Source organism: Hyperolius riggenbachi, chromosome 12 (genome assembly GCF_040937935.1).
Source record: "Hyperolius riggenbachi isolate aHypRig1 chromosome 12, aHypRig1.pri, whole genome shotgun sequence".
Taxonomy (NCBI): domain Eukaryota; kingdom Metazoa; phylum Chordata; class Amphibia; order Anura; family Hyperoliidae; genus Hyperolius; species Hyperolius riggenbachi.
In genome coordinates, this window is record NC_090657.1 from 17,697,421 (window position 1) to 17,717,491 (window position 20,071).

At 49.1% G+C, this 20,071-nt stretch overlaps 1 protein-coding gene across 1 annotated transcript in view; it reads right to left on the reverse strand.

Moving 5' to 3' along the window:
• The window catches only part of NOL11 (nucleolar protein 11), a 67,481-nt gene that overhangs the window by 26,551 nt on the left and 20,859 nt on the right, over positions 1-20,071 (reverse strand). The window contains exons 7-9 of the mRNA XM_068263801.1: positions 16,399-16,578; positions 15,961-16,037; positions 39-162 (exon numbers count right to left, since the gene is read on the reverse strand). Coding sequence (XP_068119902.1) covers positions 39-162; positions 15,961-16,037; positions 16,399-16,578 — 381 coding nt within the window. The remainder of the gene's footprint in view (positions 1-38; positions 163-15,960; positions 16,038-16,398; positions 16,579-20,071) is intronic.

Sequence of the window (20,071 nt, forward strand, 5' to 3'; positions counted from 1 at the left end):
GCACAAAGCTAATTCATGCTTATGAAGAAGATGCTCACCTGAGTTCTGGGCATTGCTCTCTTTCCCAAGTGCAGCAGCCAATGATGACGGCTCACAGACATAGCGGACAACCTGCAGCGAGTTCCCATGAGGTACAAACAGTCTGCTGTGATAATTCCAGAGCTGTGTAGAGAGGAGAAGAAAGTCCGTGTGACGTCACTGCCCCTATACATTATACACCCCCCCCCCCCCCATTCCATCTAAAGGTCACCTAGTCCACTGCTCCTATACATTTAAAAAAGAAATAAAATTCTGCGCTTGTGGAAAACAGTATCACTGCGTGGAGCGCACTGATGAATGGCAATCTGTAAATAGCCTATAGAGCAATATGCATAAACATTCAGAAGCGCTCGCGGCTCAAAACCACACAAAGTTCAGTTTATCAAAGAGTCACCATGCAGAAGTTCAGAACAACAGACTGAGCATCCCAGAGCTGTAACCGATTCCTTGGTAAACCCGTCACATAAAAATATAAAGAGAAAGGGCACATCGCGTCATCCAATACTCATATATTGTCCATCACCATTCAAAGTGATTTTGAATACCACCTCGTGCAGGATCACACTCCCCCCCAATGCTCCCGCACTCACCCAGTCAACCTCTAACCAATCCGGAGGTCTGGATATAAGGCATAGACAGGGGATGTGGCAAATCTCACTTCCACTTACAGGATAATCTAAAACGTAAAAACACACAGAGGTGCCAAACTGACATTGGACTCCTTGCAGTGTATTACTCCTTTTGTATATTGCCTGATGAAGCGGTATTGCCCGTGAAACTCGTTGCCAGTTTCTATAGGAGTATGTGTGAATAAATTATTGTTTCCAGAATCGACAAGCATCGTGTCTGTTTCAAGTAGCTGGTCCACCACCGCCTACTGACCGTTTTAACAATTTTAGTCTCTTTTATCCTATTGGCGCCTCTGTACACCCCTACAGATAAAAATCATCCACCCTCGGTGGAAGGGTGAATACCCTTTTTTTCCTTCTATCTACAGAGAGCGACGTCTTAATCCTGAGTGGGGACAGGTCTAATCTCCCCCCTGCCTATACAGTGGTTGCCTTTGCGGTAACCCACGTTTGTAAGTATAATACTTTCACTTTATCCCATTATCCAATACATATTACACTATTTTGGGCTCTCGGTTTTTGCGCTTTATAAAACGCAAAAAGCGCCAGATGGTGTAAAACCTTTTAATATCTTTAAAACAAAAGAGTATTGCACTCACAAGCGTAGATGGTCATATAGCGTATAGTACATGCGTAGTCTACGGTCCCGGGTAGCCGCTCACACCCTCACGACCTGCTGCTTCCTCATACTGCCGGTCACGTGATGTAGCTCCGCCCTATGCATTTCGTCAAGGGATTGACTCATCAGGGGCATGAGCCTGATGAGTCAATTCCTTGATGAAATGCATAGGGCGGAGCTACGTCACGTGACCGGCAGTACAAGGAAGCAGCAGGTCATGAGGGTCTGAAGCGGCGTGTGTGTTAGCGGCTGCCCGGGACCACAGACTACGCATGTACTATATGCTATATGACCATGTACGCTTGTGAGTGCAATACTCTTGTTTTAAAGATATTAAAAGGTTTTACACCATCTGGCGCTTTTTACATTTTAGATTATCCTGTAAGTGGAAGTGAGATTTGCCACATCCCCTGTCTATGCCTTATATCCAGACCTCCGGATTGGTTGGAGGTTGACTGGGTGAGTACGGGAGCATTGGGGGGGGGGGGGGGGGTGTTTTGAGCCGTGAGCTCTTCTGAATTTTTACGCATATTGCTCCTATACATTATACCACCCCCATTCCATCTAAAGATCATACCTAGTCCACTGCTCCTATACATTATACCACCCCCATTCCATCTTACCAAGTCCACTGCTCCTAAACATCATAACACCACTATTTCATCTAAAGGTCATACCTAGTCCATTACTTCTATACATTATACCACCCCCCATTCCATCCTACCAAGTCCACTGCTCCCATAAATTATACCACCCCCATTCCATCGAAAGGTCAATTCTAGTCCACTGCTCCTATACATCATACCACCCCTATTCCATCTAAAGGCCATACCAAGTCCACTGCTCCTATACATCATACCACCCCCCATTCCACCTAAAGGCCATACCAAGTCCACTGCTCCTGTACATCATACCACCCCCACGCCACCTAAAGGTCACACCAAGTCCACTGCTCCTATACATCATACCACCCCCACGCCACCTAAAGGTCACACCAAGTCCACTGCTCCTATACATCATACCACCCCCCATTCCACCTAAAGGTCATAGTGTCAAATATATAACATTGCATTCTTTCCCTATTTCATTAATTTTTATCTTTTGATTTTCTTTTAGGTCAGACTCAAATTACTGTTGAAATGATTAATAATCAGTTCTTTTATAAGCAGTTTGTGTATCGGGCTTAAAGGGAGTCTGAAGCGAGAATAAATCTCACTTCAGACCTCATAGATAGCAGGGGCATGTGTGCCCCTGCTAAACGCCGCTATCCCGCGGCTTAACAGGGGTCCCTTCACCCCCAAATACCCTCCGTAAAGCGGTGGAATGCTTCCGCATTGGTGCAGGGCTAACCGCCTCAGCCCTGCCCCACGCGCGTCTGTCAGCGCGTATCTCCGCCTCTCCCCCGCCCCTCTCATTCTTCCTCCACTGAGATCGGCGGGGGAGAGGCGGCGATGCGCGTCTGATAGACGCGAATGGAGGCAGGGCTGCAGCCTTTAGCCCTGCCTCCAGGAAGGGAAGATTTACGACCAAGACTACGACCAAGTCTTGCAGGGGTGGGTTTGGGGGTGAAGGGACCCCCGTTTAGCGGCGCGATAGCGGCGGTTTAGCAGGGGCAAACATGCCCCTGCTAAGTATGAGCTCTGAAGCGAGATTTATTCTCGCTTCAGAGTCTCTTTAAAGTGTAATGATGTGAAATTATGCTCATTTATTCCCACGCTGAGAATGACCTAACCAATAGCTGAAATATTTTAGCAAGTACATTAGCTAATACTTGGCAGAGGTCTCATAGTATGACTCATAGGTTAGAAAGAGAAAGTGAAAGCAGATTGCATTCCAGAAATTACTTCTGATGACGTAATATGCTATGACATACGCGTATGTTAATCAGCAGGAGGAGTTAGATTTCTTTCTTTGTTCTAACCCTATAAAGATAGGTAACGAGAGAGAGATTTTTAGGGTGCTGCTGCTCTTGCTTAACCCTCTGGGCGATACAATTATATCGCCCAGGAGGGGGCGCAGCACTTTTTTAAAAATGTTTTTTAAATCATGTAGCGAGCCCTGGGCTCGCTACATGATAGCCGCTGCGCCCGGCATCCCCCCACCCCACTCGATCAGAGTAAGCAGGAAATCCCGTTCATAACGGGATTTCCTGCTGGGCTTCCCCGGTCGCCATGGCGGGATGACGTCACCGACGTCATGACGTCAGAGGGAGTCACGATCCACCCCTCAGCGCTGCCTGGCACTGATTGGCCAGGCTGCGCAAGGGGTCTGGGGGGGGGGGCTGCGCGGCACGGCGGGTAGCGGCGGATCGGCGGTGATCGGAAGTTACACGCAGCTAGCAAAGTGCTAGCTGCGTGTAACAAAAAAAAAATTATGCAAATCGGCCCACCAGGGCCTGAAAACTCCTGCGCGACATACCCCCGAGCTCAGCTCGGGATTATCGCTTAGGAGGTTAAACGGTCTCTAGGAACTGGTAATGTATCTCATGCACTATTTTTTGGTGGGCATTATAATATGTTAGCAGATATCTTAGCAATAGGCATCTTAATCATATCCTTTATTATATGTAATTTTTGTATATTCTCTGTACATTACCACAAGAATACATTATATTTAGTGATAATTCTCTTGTCTGCGTGTTCTGTTTATTTCAACCTGGGATATGCTAAAACAAATATATGCAAGCTTTCAGTGGCTTCATACCCATTGATAGTAACAGTTGATAGTAGTAACGCTAAATGAAGAGTTGCACTTCTTTCTGTTAATAATCCTACCTAATGTGCAGGAGCTGGCAATAGTAAGTCCACTGCTCCTATACATCATACCACCCCCACTCCACCTAAAGGTCATACCAAGTCCACTGCTCCTATACATCATACCACCCCCACTCCACCTAAAGGCCATACCAAGACCACTGCTCCTATACATCATACCACCCCCACGCCACCTAAAGGCCATACTAAGTCCACTGCTCCTATACATCATACCACCCCCACTCCACCTAAAGGCCATACCAAGACCACTGCTCCTATACATCATACCACCCCCACTCCACCTAAAGGCCATACCAAGTCCACTGCTCCTATACATCATACCACCCCCACTCCACCTAAAGGCCATACCAAGACCACTGCTCCTATACATCATACCACCCCCACTCCACCTAAAGGCCATACCAAGACCACTGCTCCTATACATCATACCACCCCCACGCCACCTAAAGGCCATACTAAGTCCACTGCTCCTATACATCATACCACCCCCACTCCACCTAAAGGTCATACCAAGTCCACTGCTCCTATACATCATACCACCCCCACTCCACCTAAAGGTCATACCAAGTCCACTGCTCCTATACATCATACCACCCCCACTCCACCTAAAGGCCATACTAAGTCCACTGCTCCTATACATCATACCACCCCCACTCCACCTAAAGGCCATACCAAGACCACTGCTCCTATACATCATACCACCCCCACTCCACCTAAAGGCCATACTAAGTCCACTGCTCCTATACATCATACCACCCCCACTCCACCTAAAGGCCATACCAAGACCACTGCTCCTATACATCATACCACCCCCACTCCACCTAAAGGCCATACCAAGACCACTGCTCCTATACATCATACCACCCCCACTCCACCTAAAGGCCATACCAAGACCACTGCTCCTATACATCATACCACCCCCACGCCACCTAAAGGCCATACTAAGTCCACTGCTCCTATACATCATACCACCCCCACGCCACCTAAAGGCCATACTAAGTCCACTGCTCCTATACATCATACCACCCCCACTCCACCTAAAGGCCATACCAAGTCCACTGCTCCTATACATCATACCACCCCCACTCCACCTAAAGGCCATACTAAGTCCACTGCTCCTATACATCATACCACCCCCACTCCACCTAAAGGCCATACCAAGACCACTGCTCCTATACATCATACCACCCCCACGCCACCTAAAGGCCATACTAAGTCCACTGCTCCTATACATCATACCACCCCCACTCCACCTAAAGGTCATACCAAGTCCACTGCTCCTATACATCATACCACCCCCACTCCACCTAAAGGCCATACCAAGACCACTGCTCCTATACATCATACCACCCCCACGCCACCTAAAGGCCATACTAAGTCCACTGCTCCTATACATCATACCACCCCCACTCCACCTAAAGGCCATACCAAGACCACTGCTCCTATACATCATACCACCCCCACTCCACCTAAAGGCCATACCAAGTCCACTGCTCCTATACATCATACCACCCCCACTCCACCTAAAGGCCATACCAAGACCACTGCTCCTATACATCATACCACCCCCACTCCACCTAAAGGCCATACTAAGTCCACTGCTCCTATACATCATACCACCCCCACTCCACCTAAAGGTCATACCAAGTCCACTGCTCCTATACATCATACCACCCCCACTCCACCTAAAGGTCATACCAAGTCCACTGCTCCTATACATCATACCACCCCCACTCCACCTAAAGGTCACACCAAGACCACTGCTCCTATACATCATACCACCCCCACTCCACCTAAAGGCCATACTAAGTCCACTGCTCCTATACATCATACCACCCCCACTCCACCTAAAGGCCATACCAAGACCACTGCTCCTATACATCATACCACCCCCACTCCACCTAAAGGCCATACCAAGACCACTGCTCCTATACATCATACCACCCCCACGCCACCTAAAGGCCATACTAAGTCCACTGCTTCTATACATCATACCACCCCCACTCCACCTAAAGGCCATACTAAGTCCACTGCTCCTATACATCATACCACCCCCACTCCACCTAAAGGTCACACCAAGTCCACTGCTCCTATACATCATACCACCCCCACGCCACCTAAAGGCCATACTAAGTCCACTGCTCCTATACATCATACCACCCCCACTCCACCTAAAGGCCATACCAAGACCACTGCTCCTATACATCATACCACCCCCACTCCACCTAAAGGCCATACCAAGTCCACTGCTCCTATACATCATACCACCCCCACTCCACCTAAAGGCCATACCAAGACCACTGCTCCTATACATCATACCACCCCCACTCCACCTAAAGGCCATACCAAGTCCACTGCTCCTATACATCATACCACCCCCACTCCACCTAAAGGCCATACCAAGACCACTGCTCCTATACATCATACCACCCCCACTCCACCTAAAGGCCATACCAAGTCCACTGCTCCTATACATCATACCACCCCCACTCCACCTAAAGGCCATACCAAGACCACTGCTCCTATACATCATACCACCCCCACTCCACCTAAAGGCCATACTAAGTCCACTGCTCCTATACATCATACCACCCCCACTCCACCTAAAGGTCATACCAAGTCCACTGCTCCTATACATCATACCACCCCCACTCCACCTAAAGGTCATACCAAGTCCACTGCTCCTATACATCATACCACCCCCACTCCACCTAAAGGTCACACCAAGACCACTGCTCCTATACATCATACCACCCCCACTCCACCTAAAGGCCATACTAAGTCCACTGCTCCTATACATCATACCACCCCCACTCCACCTAAAGGCCATACCAAGACCACTGCTCCTATACATCATACCACCCCCACTCCACCTAAAGGCCATACCAAGACCACTGCTCCTATACATCATACCACCCCCACGCCACCTAAAGGCCATACTAAGTCCACTGCTTCTATACATCATACCACCCCCACTCCACCTAAAGGCCATACTAAGTCCACTGCTCCTATACATCATACCACCCCCACTCCACCTAAAGGTCACACCAAGTCCACTGCTCCTATACATCATACCACCCCCACGCCACCTAAAGGCCATACTAAGTCCACTGCTCCTATACATCATACCACCCCCACTCCACCTAAAGGCCATACCAAGACCACTGCTCCTATACATCATACCACCCCCACTCCACCTAAAGGCCATACCAAGTCCACTGCTCCTATACATCATACCACCCCCACTCCACCTAAAGGCCATACTAAGTCCACTGCTCCTATACATCATACCACCCCCACTCCACCTAAAGGCCATACCAAGACCACTGCTCCTATACATCATACCACCCCCACGCCACCTAAAGGCCATACTAAGTCCACTGCTCCTATACATCATACCACCCCCACTCCACCTAAAGGCCATACTAAGTCCACTGCTCCTATACATCATACCACCCCCACTCCACCTAAAGGCCATACTAAGTCCACTGCTCCTATACATCATACCACCCCCACTCCACCTAAAGGCCATACCAAGACCACTGCTCCTATACATCATACCACCCCCACGCCACCTAAAGGCCATACTAAGTCCACTGCTCCTATACATCATACCACCCCCACTCCACCTAAAGACCATACTAAGTCCACTGCTTCTATACATCATACCACCCCCACTCCACCTAAAGGTCATACCAAGTCCACTGCTCCTATACATCATACCACCCCCACTCCACCTAAAGGCTATACGAAGTTCACTGCTTCTATACATCATACCACCCCCACGCCACCTAAAGGCCATACTAAGTTCACTGCTCCTATACATCATACCACCCCCACTCCACCTAAAGGCCATACTAAGTCCACTGCTCCTATACATCATACCACCCCCACTCCACCTAAAGGCCATACCAAGACCACTGCTCCTATACATCATACCACCCCCACTCCACCTAAAGGCCATACTAAGTCCACTGCTCCTATACATCATACCACCCCCACTCCACCTAAAGGCCATACCAAGACCACTGCTCCTATACATCATACCACCCCCACTCCACCTAAAGGCCATACCAAGACCACTGCTCCTATACATCATACCACCCCCACTCCACCTAAAGGCCATACCAAGTCCACTGCTCCTATACATCATACCACCCCCACTCCACCTAAAGGTCATACCAAGTCCACTGCTCCTATACATCATACCACCCCCACTCCACCTAAAGGTCATACCAAGTCCACTGCTCCTATACATCATACCACCCCCACTCCACCTAAAGGCCATACCAAGACCACTGCTCCTATACATCATACCACCCCCACTCCACCTAAAGGCCATACTAAGTCCACTGCTCCTATACATCATACCACCCCCACTCCACCTAAAGGCCATACCAAGACCACTGCTCCTATACATCATACCACCCCCACTCCACCTAAAGGCCATACCAAGACCACTGCTCCTATACATCATACCACCCCCACTCCACCTAAAGGCCATACTAAGTCCACTGCTCCTATACATCATACCACCCCCACTCCACCTAAAGGCCATACCAAGACCACTGCTCCTATACATCATACCACCCCCACGCCACCTAAAGGCCATACTAAGTCCACTGCTCCTATACATCATACCACCCCCACTCCACCTAAAGGCCATACTAAGTCCACTGCTCCTATACATCATACCACCCCCACTCCACCTAAAGGTCATATCAAGTCCACTGCTCCTATACATCATACCACCCCCACTCCACCTAAAGGCCATACTAAGTCCACTGCTCCTATACATCATACCACCCCCACTCCACCTAAAGGCCATACCAAGACCACTGCTCCTATACATCATACCACCCCCACGCCACCTAAAGGCCATACTAAGTCCACTGCTCCTATACATCATACCACCCCCACTCCACCTAAAGGCCATACTAAGTCCACTGCTTCTATACATCATACCACCCCCACTCCACCTAAAGGTCATACCAAGTCCACTGCTCCTATACATCATACCACCCCCACTCCACCTAAAGGCTATACGAAGTTCACTGCTTCTATACATCATACCACCCCCACGCCACCTAAAGGCCATACTAAGTTCACTGCTCCTATACATCATACCACCCCCACGCCACCTAAAGGCCATACCAAGACCACTGCTCCTATACATCATACCACCCCCACTCCACCTAAAGGCCATACTAAGTCCACTGCTCCTATACATCATACCACCCCCACTCCACCTAAAGGCCATACTAAGTCCACTGCTCCTATACATCATACCACCCCCATGCCACCTAAAGGTCATACCAAGTCCACTGCTCCTATACATCATACCACCCCCACTCCACCTAAAGGTCATACCAAGTCCACTGCTTCTATACATCATACCACCCCCACGCCACCTAAAGGCCATACTAAGTTCACTGCTCCTATACATCATACCACCCCCACGCCACCTAAAGGCCATACCAAGACCACTGCTCCTATACATCATACCACCCCTACTCCACCTAAAGGCCATACCAAGTCCACTGCTCCTATACATCATACCACCCCCACTCCACCTAAAGGCCATACTAAGTCCACTGCTCCTATACATCATACCACCCCCACTCCACCTAAAGGTCATACCAAGTCCACTGCTCCTATACATCATACCACCCCCACTCCACCTAAAGGCCATACCAAGTCCACTGCTCCTATACATCATACCACCCCCACTCCACCTAAAGGCCATACCAAGACCACTGCTCCTATACATCATACCACCCCCACTCCACCTAAAGGCCATACTAAGTCCACTGCTCCTATACATCATACCACCCCCACTCCACCTAAAGGCCATACCAAGACCACTGCTCCTATACATCATACCACCCCCACTCCACCTAAAGGCCATACCAAGACCACTGCTCCTATACATCATACCACCCCCACTCCACCTAAAGGCCATACCAAGTCCACTGCTCCTATACATCATACCACCCCCACTCCACCTAAAGGTCATACCAAGTCCACTGCTCCTATACATCATACCACCCCCACTCCACCTAAAGGTCATACCAAGTCCACTGCTCCTATACATCATACCACCCCCACTCCACCTAAAGGCCATACCAAGACCACTGCTCCTATACATCATACCACCCCCACTCCACCTAAAGGCCATACTAAGTCCACTGCTCCTATACATCATACCACCCCCACTCCACCTAAAGGCCATACTAAGTCCACTGCTCCTATACATCATACCACCCCCACTCCACCTAAAGGCCATACTAAGTCCACTGCTCCTATACATCATACCACCCCCACTCCACCTAAAGGCCATACCAAGTCCACTGCTCCTATACATCATACCACCCCCACTCCACCTAAAGGCCATACTAAGTCCACTGCTCCTATACATCATACCACCCCCACTCCACCTAAAGGTCATACCAAGTCCACTGCTCCTATACATCATACCACCCCCACTCCACCTAAAGGCCATACCAAGACCACTGCTCCTATACATCATACCACCCCCACTCCACCTAAAGGCCATACTAAGTCCACTGCTCCTATACATCATACCACCCCCACTCCACCTAAAGGCCATACCAAGACCACTGCTCCTATACATCATACCACCCCCACTCCACCTAAAGGCCATACCAAGTCCACTGCTCCTATACATCATACCACCCCCACTCCACCTAAAGGCCATACTAAGTCCACTGCTCCTATACATCATACCACCCCCACTCCACCTAAAGGCCATACTAAGTCCACTGCTCCTATACATCATACCACCCCCACTCCACCTAAAGGTCATACCAAGTCCACTGCTCCTATACATCATACCACCCCCACGCCACCTAAAGGCCATACTAAGTCCACTGCTTCTATACATCATACCACCCCCACTCCACCTAAAGGCCATACGAAGTCCACTGCTCCTATACATCATACCACCCCCACTCCACCTAAAGGCCATACCAAGACCACTGCTCCTATACATCATACCACCCCCACTCCACCTAAAGGCCATACTAAGTCCACTGCTTCTATACATCATACCACCCCCACTCCACCTAAAGGCCATACCAAGTCCACTGCTCCTATACATCATACCACCCCCACTCCACCTAAAGGTCATACTAAGTCCACTGCTCCTATACATCATACCACCCCCACTCCACCTAAAGGCCATACCAAGACCACTGCTCCTATACATCATACCACCCCCACGCCACCTAAAGGCCATACTAAGTCCACTGCTCCTATACATCATACCACCCCCACTCCACCTAAAGGCCATACTAAGTCCACTGCTCCTATACATCATACCACCCCCACTCCACCTAAAGGTCATACCAAGTCCACTGCTCCTATACATCATACCACCCCCACTCCACCTAAAGGCCATACTAAGTCCACTGCTCCTATACATCATACCACCCCCACTCCACCTAAAGGCCATACCAAGACCACTGCTCCTATACATCATACCACCCCCACTCCACCTAAAGGCCATACTAAGTCCACTGCTTCTATACATCATACCACCCCCACTCCACCTAAAGGCCATACTAAGTCCACTGCTCCTATACATCATACCACCCCCACTCCACCTAAAGGCCATACTAAGTCCACTGCTCCTATACATCATACCACCCCCACTCCACCTAAAGGCCATACCAAGTCCACTGCTCCTATACATCATACCACCCCCACTCCACCTAAAGGCCATACTAAGTCCACTGCTCCTATACATCATACCACCCCCACTCCACCTAAAGGCCATACCAAGACCACTGCTCCTATACATCATACCACCCCCACGCCACCTAAAGGCCATACTAAGTCCACTGCTCCTATACATCATACCACCCCCACTCCACCTAAAGGCCATACTAAGTCCACTGCTCCTATACATCATACCACCCCCACTCCACCTAAAGGCCATACTAAGTCCACTGCTCCTATACATCATACCACCCCCACTCCACCTAAAGGCCATACCAAGACCACTGCTCCTATACATCATACCACCCCCACGCCACCTAAAGGCCATACTAAGTCCACTGCTCCTATACATCATACCACCCCCACTCCACCTAAAGGCCATACTAAGTCCACTGCTCCTATACATCATACCACCCCCACTCCACCTAAAGGTTATACCAAGTCCACTGCTCCTATACATCATACCACCCCCACTCCACCTAAAGGCCATACTAAGTCCACTGCTCCTATACATCATACCACCCCCACTCCACCTAAAGGCCATACCAAGACCACTGCTCCTATACATCATACCACCCCCACTCCACCTAAAGGCCATACTAAGTCCACTGCTTCTATACATCATACCACCCCCACTCCACCTAAAGGCTATACCAAGTCCACTGCTCCTATACATCATACCACCCCCACTCCACCTAAAGGCCATACCAAGACCACTGCTCCTATACATCATACCACCCCCACTCCACCTAAAGGCCATACTAAGTCCACTGCTTCTATACATCATACCACCCCCACTCCACCTAAAGGCCATACTAAGTCCACTGCTCCTATACATCATACCACCCCCACTCCACCTAAAGGCCATACCAAGACCACTGCTCCTATACATCATACCACCCCCACTCCACCTAAAGGCCATACTAAGTCCACTGCTCCTATACATCATACCACCCCCACTCCACCTAAAGGCCATACCAAGACCACTGCTCCTATACATCATACCACCCCCACTCCACCTAAAGGCCATACTAAGTCCACTGCTTCTATACATCATACCACCCCCACTCCACCTAAAGGCTATACCAAGTCCACTGCTCCTATACATCATACCACCCCCACGCCACCTAAAGGCCATACGAAGTTCACTGCTCCTATACATCATACCACCCCCACTCCACCTAAAGGCCATACCAAGACCACTGCTCCTATACATCATACCACCCCCACGCCACCTAAAGGCCATACTAAGTCCACTGCTCCTATACATCATACCACCCCCACTCCACCTAAAGGTCATACCAAGTCCACTGCTCCTATACATCATACCACCCCCACTCCACCTAAAGGCCATACCAAGACCACTGCTCCTATACATCATACCACCCCCACGCCACCTAAAGGCCATACTAAGTCCACTGCTCCTATACATCATACCACCCCCACGTCACCTAAAGGCCATACTAAGTCCACTGCTCCTATACATCATACCACCCCCACGTCACCTAAAGGCCATACTAAGTCCACTGCTCCTATACATCATACCACCCCCACTCCACCTAAAGGCCATACTAAGTCCACTGCTCCTATACATCATACCACCCCCACTCCACCTAAAGGCCATACCAAGTCCACTGCTCCTATACATCATACCACCCCCACTCCACCTAAAGGCCATACCAAGACCACTGCTCCTATACATCATACCACCCCCACTCCACCTAAAGGCCATACTAAGTCCACTGCTCCTATACATCATACCACCCCCACTCCACCTAAAGGCCATACTAAGTCCACTGCTCCTATACATCATACCACCCCCACTCCACCTAAAGGCCATACCAAGACCACTGCTCCTATACATCATACCACCCCCACGCCACCTAAAGGCCATACCAAGACCACTGCTCCTATACATCATACCACCCCCACGCCACCTAAAGGCCATACGAAGTTCACTGCTCCTATACATCATACCACCCCCACTCCACCTAAAGGCCATACTAAGTCCACTGCTCCTATACATCATACCACCCCCACGCCACCTAAAGGCCATACCAAGACCACTGCTCCTATACATCATACCACCCCCACTCCACCTAAAGGCCATACGAAGTTCACTGCTCCTATACATCATACCACCCCCACTCCACCTAAAGGCCATACTAAGTCCACTGCTCCTATACATCATACCACCCCCACTCCACCTAAAGGCCATACGAAGTCCACTGCTCCTATACATCATACCACCCCCACTCCACCTAAAGGCCATACTAAGTCCACTGCTCCTATACATCATACCACCCCCACTCCACCTAAAGGCCATACCAAGACCACTGCTCCTATACATCATACCACCCCCACGCCACCTAAAGGCCATACTAAGTCCACTGCTCCTATACATCATACCACCCCCACTCCACCTAAAGGCCATACCAAGACCACTGCTCCTATACATCATACCACCCCCACTCCACCTAAAGGCCATACCAAGACCACTGCTCCTATACATCATACCACCCCCACGCCACCTAAAGGCCATACTAAGTCCACTGCTCCTATACATCATACCACCCCCACGTCACCTAAAGGCCATACTAAGTCCACTGCTCCTATACATCATACCACCCCCACGTCACCTAAAGGCCATACTAAGTCCACTGCTCCTATACATCATACCACCCCCACTCCACCTAAAGGCCATACTAAGTCCACTGCTCCTATACATCATACCACCCCCACTCCACCTAAAGGCCATACCAAGTCCACTGCTCCTATACATCATACCACCCCCACTCCACCTAAAGGCCATACCAAGACCACTGCTCCTATACATCATACCACCCCCACTCCACCTAAAGGCCATACCAAGACCACTGCTCCTATACATCATACCACCCCCACTCCACCTAAAGGCCATACCAAGTCCACTGCTCCTATACATCATACCACCCCCACTCCACCTAAAGGCCATACTAAGTCCACTGCTCCTATACATCATACCACCCCCACTCCACCTAAAGGCCATACCAAGACCACTGCTCCTATACATCATACCACCCCCACGCCACCTAAAGGCCATACTAAGTCCACTGCTCCTATACATCATACCACCCCCACTCCACCTAAAGGCCATACCAAGACCACTGCTCCTATACATCATACCACCCCCACTCCACCTAAAGGCCATACCAAGACCACTGCTCCTATACATCATACCACCCCCACGCCACCTAAAGGCCATACTAAGTCCACTGCTCCTATACATCATACCACCCCCACTCCACCTAAAGGTCATACTAAGACCACTGCTCCTATACATCATACCACCCCCACGCCACCTAAAGGCCATACCAAGACCACTGCTCCTATACATCATACCACCCCCACGCCACCTAAAGGCCATACTAAGACCACTGCTCCTATACATCATACCACCCCCACGCCACCTAAAGGCCATACTAAGTCCACTGCTCCTATACATCATACCACCCCCACTCCACCTAAAGGCCATACCAAGTCCACTGCTCCTATACATCATACCACCCCCACTCCACCTAAAGGTCATACCAAGTCCACTGCTCCTATACATCATACCACCCCCACTCCACCTAAAGGCCATACCAAGTCCACTGCTCCTATACATCATACCACCCCCACTCCACCTAAAGGCCATACTAAGTCCACTGCTCCTATACATCATACCACCCCCACTCCACCTAAAGGTCATACCAAGTCCACTGCTCCTATACATCATACCACCCCCACTCCACCTAAAGGCCATACCAAGTCCACTGCTCCTATACATCATACCACCCCCACTCCACCTAAAGGCCATACCAAGACCACTGCTCCTATACATCATACCACCCCCACTCCACCTAAAGGCCATACTAAGTCCACTGCTCCTATACATCATACCACCCCCACTCCACCTAAAGGCCATACCAAGACCACTGCTCCTATACATCATACCACCCCCACTCCACCTAAAGGCCATACTAAGTCCACTGCTCCTATACATCATACCACCCCTATTCCATCTAAAGAGTATAAGAAGATTATTTAAACTGTTATGCTGGAAGACTTGGGAAAGGAAGGGAATGTAGGCTTTTATAATATACTGGTAGTAGAATAAAAAAATAAAACATTAACATACCTGAGCTTTTGTTTTCTGTGAGAACTCCTTACAGTCCTGCATCGTCTGGAAAGATGTGTTCCATATACAGAGGCAATCTACCGGGGAAGAGAGAAGGGGGTGAAAACACACTCCAAGGACCCATATTTCATGAACATGACTTTCACCGATACACTCTGGCAGTCTTAGGCAAGTTTCCATACAAGTTTTTCTGGATTCGATTTCGCACATTTGCAAATTGCCCACCATTTTTAATAAGTGTGATCCCAGCCCTAAATCTTGTACACACGAGGCATATTGCCTGGCAGGAAGCTACTTGAAGGACTATGCATTCAGTTGCTATAGTTACCACTGTTAGCCTGTAACATATTATTTGACCATTACATATGCTCAGCTGAGGTCTCCTTGCATGGCCGCCTCGGCTGAGAATTATCTAGAGAGAACAACAAGAACGGTTACCTTTCTGCTTTGCTGTGGAGGGTGTGAGGGTGGCGATATGAGAGTCATCGAGGACTAGCACTGCTCCAGTATCTATGGCTTCCGGCAGGTGGATTAGAGCAGAAACTGACAAGATGACCTCTGTCTCCCCATTAGACTGGGCAAGAGGAACCAGAGACTGGCATACCTGTCCTGAGGAGCCTAAAAGGAACAAAAGCAAATGTAACTGCAGAACAACGACCCAAAAGACACAGGAGATAGTAATAGGAACTAGGAGACACTTATTATAGCAGGGAAATTCCACTATTGTGGGAAGATACACAAACAAAGAAATCTCAGCATTGTGGGATGGGCTAAAACAAATTACAGTGGTATAAATATTATTATTATTATTTTATTATTATTATTTAGTATTTATATAGCGCCGACATATTACACAGCGCTGTACAGTGTATATATATATCTTGTCACTAACTGTCCCTCAAAGGAGCTCACAATCTAATCCCTACTATTACCATATGTCTATATATTATGTATTGTAAGTACTGTAGTCTAGGGCCAATTTTTTTTTTTAGGGGGAGCCAATTAACTTATCCGTATGTTTTTGGAATGTGGGAGGAAACCGGAGTGCCCGGAGGAAACCCACACAGACACAGAGAGAACATACAAACTCTTTGCAGATAGTGCCCTGGCTGGGATTCGAACCAGGGACCCAGCGCTGCAAGGCGAGAGAGCTAACCACTGCGCCACCGTGCTATGTTACACTTAACCAGCTGAGCGGTCTGGACGAGCTCAGCTCGTCCAACACCGCCAGCGGCTGCCGCTCAGGCCCTGCTGGGCCGATTTTAATGAAATAAAAAGCAGCACACGCAGCCGGCACTTTGCCAGCCGCGTGTGCTGCCTGATCGCCGCCGCTCTGCGGCGATTCGCCGCGAGCAGCGGCGAAAGAGGGTCCCCCCAGCCGCCTGAGCCCAGCGTAGCCGGAACAAAAAGTTCCGGCCAGCGCTAAGGGCTGGATCGGAGGCGGCTGACGTCAGGACGTCGGCTGACGTCGATGACGTCACTCCGCTCGTCGCTATGGCGACGATATAAGCAAAACAAGGAAGGCCGCTCATTGCGGCCTTCCTTGTTTATTCTGGGCGCCGGAGGCGATCGGAAGATCGCCTCCGGAGCGCCCTCTAGTGGGCTTTCATGCAGCCAACTTTCAGTTGGCTGCATGAAATAGTTTTTTTTTTATTTAAAAAAAACCCTCCCGCAGCCACCCTGGCGATTTAATCAGAACGCCAGGGTGGTTAAGAGTCCTAAAAGGTACCCATACACCTGGCAGCCGAATCGACCAAGAGATAGATCTCTGATCAAATGTGATATCTGTAGGCCACCTTACATCGCAGGTCAACTCCCGATCGATTTCAGCGTGAAATCTCTTGGGAATTGGCCTCATGACGCCACATCCACTGCTTCCAGCACTGCCCCCTCCGAATACGAAAACGCGGATTGCGCGCTGAGGACTCGACAGCAGATTGGAAGTGTCTAGTGAACCGCTAGTGGTGGCAGTGAGAGGTGTTCTGAGGGGTCCCTGCCTTGTTTTAGCTCGAATAAGGCTGCTCCCCGCTTGATCTGGTCAAACCCGCAGTCGGGAACCGTATACGCAGGCGTGCCGCGGGCCGGTTCCTGACACCCCCCACATGCTATACACCGGCAGCGTGTGAGGCGCAAATGGAGAAATGGAAGATGTACGGGCACAGCAGCGGGCGACAGCAGACAGGTAAACTATAAAAAAAAACAACATACAAGGCAGATTTGCAATAGGGGTGACAGCGCCGTAGTTTTCGTCGCGTTTGTCCCATTATCATACGACGTTACCGCCATGCATTCAATCAAGCACTTTGGCCGAGAATCACCCACAGTGGGTTGCAGAAGTATTCAGCCCCCTTGAAGTTTTCGACATTTTGTCACATTACTGCCACAAACATGAATCAATTGTATTGTAATTCCACATGAAAGACCAATACAAAGTGGTGTACATGTGAGAAGTGGAACAAAAATCATACATGATTCCAAACATTTTTTACAAATAAATAACTGCAAAGTGGGGTGTGCGTAATTATTCGGCCCCCTTTGATCTGAGTGCAGTCAGTTGCCTATAGACATTGCCTGATGAGTGCTAATGACTAAATAGAGTGCACCTGTGTGTAATCTAATGTCAGTACAAATACAGCTGCTCTGTGCTCAGTGAGGGCCTCAGAGGTTGTCTAAGAATATTGCGAGCAACAACACCGTGAAGTCCAAAGAACACATCAGACAGGTCAGGGATCAAGTTATTGAGAAATTTAAAGCAGCCTTAGGCTACAAAAAGATTTCCAAAGCCTTGAACATCCCACGGAGCCCTGTTCAAGCGATCATTCAGAAATGGAAGGAGTATGGCACAACTGTAAACCTACCAAGACAAGGCCATCCACCTAAACTCACAGGCAGAACAAGGAGAGCGTTGATCAGAAATGCAGTCAAGAGGCCCATGGTGACTCTGGACGAGCTGCAGAGATCTACAGCTCAGGTGGGAGACTCTGTCCATAGGACAACTATTAGTCATGCATTGTACAAAGTTGGCCTTTATGGAAGAGTGTCATGAAGAAAGGGATTGTTAACAGAAAGCATAAGAAGTCCCGTTTGCAGTTTGCCACAAGCCATGTGAGGGACACAGCAACCATGTGGAAGAAGGTGCTCTGGTCAGATGAGACCAAAATGGAACTTTTTGGCCAAAATGCAAAACGCTATGTGTGGCTGAAAAAAAAACCGTACATCACTCAGAACACACCATCCCCACTGTCAAATATTGTGGTGGCAGCATCATGCTCAGGGGGTGCATCTCTTCAGCAGGGACAGGGAAGCTGGTCAGAGTTGATGGGAAGATGGATGGAGCCAAATACAGGGCAAAGTTGGAAGAAAACCTCTTGGAGACGGCAAAAGACTTGAGACTGGGGCGGAGGTTCACCTTCCTGCAGGACAACGATCCTAAACATAAAGCCAGGGTAACAATGGAATGGTTTAAAACAAAACATATCCATGTGTTAGAATGGCCAAGTCAAAGTCCAGATCTAAATCCAATCGAGAATCTGTGGCAAGATCTGAAAACTGCTGTTCACAAACGCTGTCCATCTAATCTAACTGAGCTGGAGCTGTTTTGCAAAGAAGGATGGGAAAGGATTTCAGTCTCTCGATGAGCAAAGCTGGTAGAGACATACCCTAAAAGACTGGCAGCTGTAATTGCAGCAAAAGGTGGTTCTACAAAGTATTGACTCAGGGGGCCGAATAATTACGCACACCCCACTTTGTAGTTATTTATTTGTAAAAAATGTATGGAATCATGTATGATTGTCATTCCACTTCTCACATGTACACCACTTTGTGTTGGTCTTTCACGCGGAATTCCAATAAAATGGATGCATGTTTGTGGCAGTAATGTGACAAAATGTGGAAAACTTCAAGGGGGGCGAATACTTTTGCAACCCACTGTATATGTCCGATCGATACATGCGACCAATTTCGGCACAAAATAGGTTGCATCGTTGATTGGGCATGCTCTTGCCAGCACCTATTTTCATCCGATTTGATAAGAACTATCACACTGGATGGATGATTGGCCACCAAGTCAAGTCATGTTTGGGCACCCTAACTAAGAAGTCAGTGGAATAAT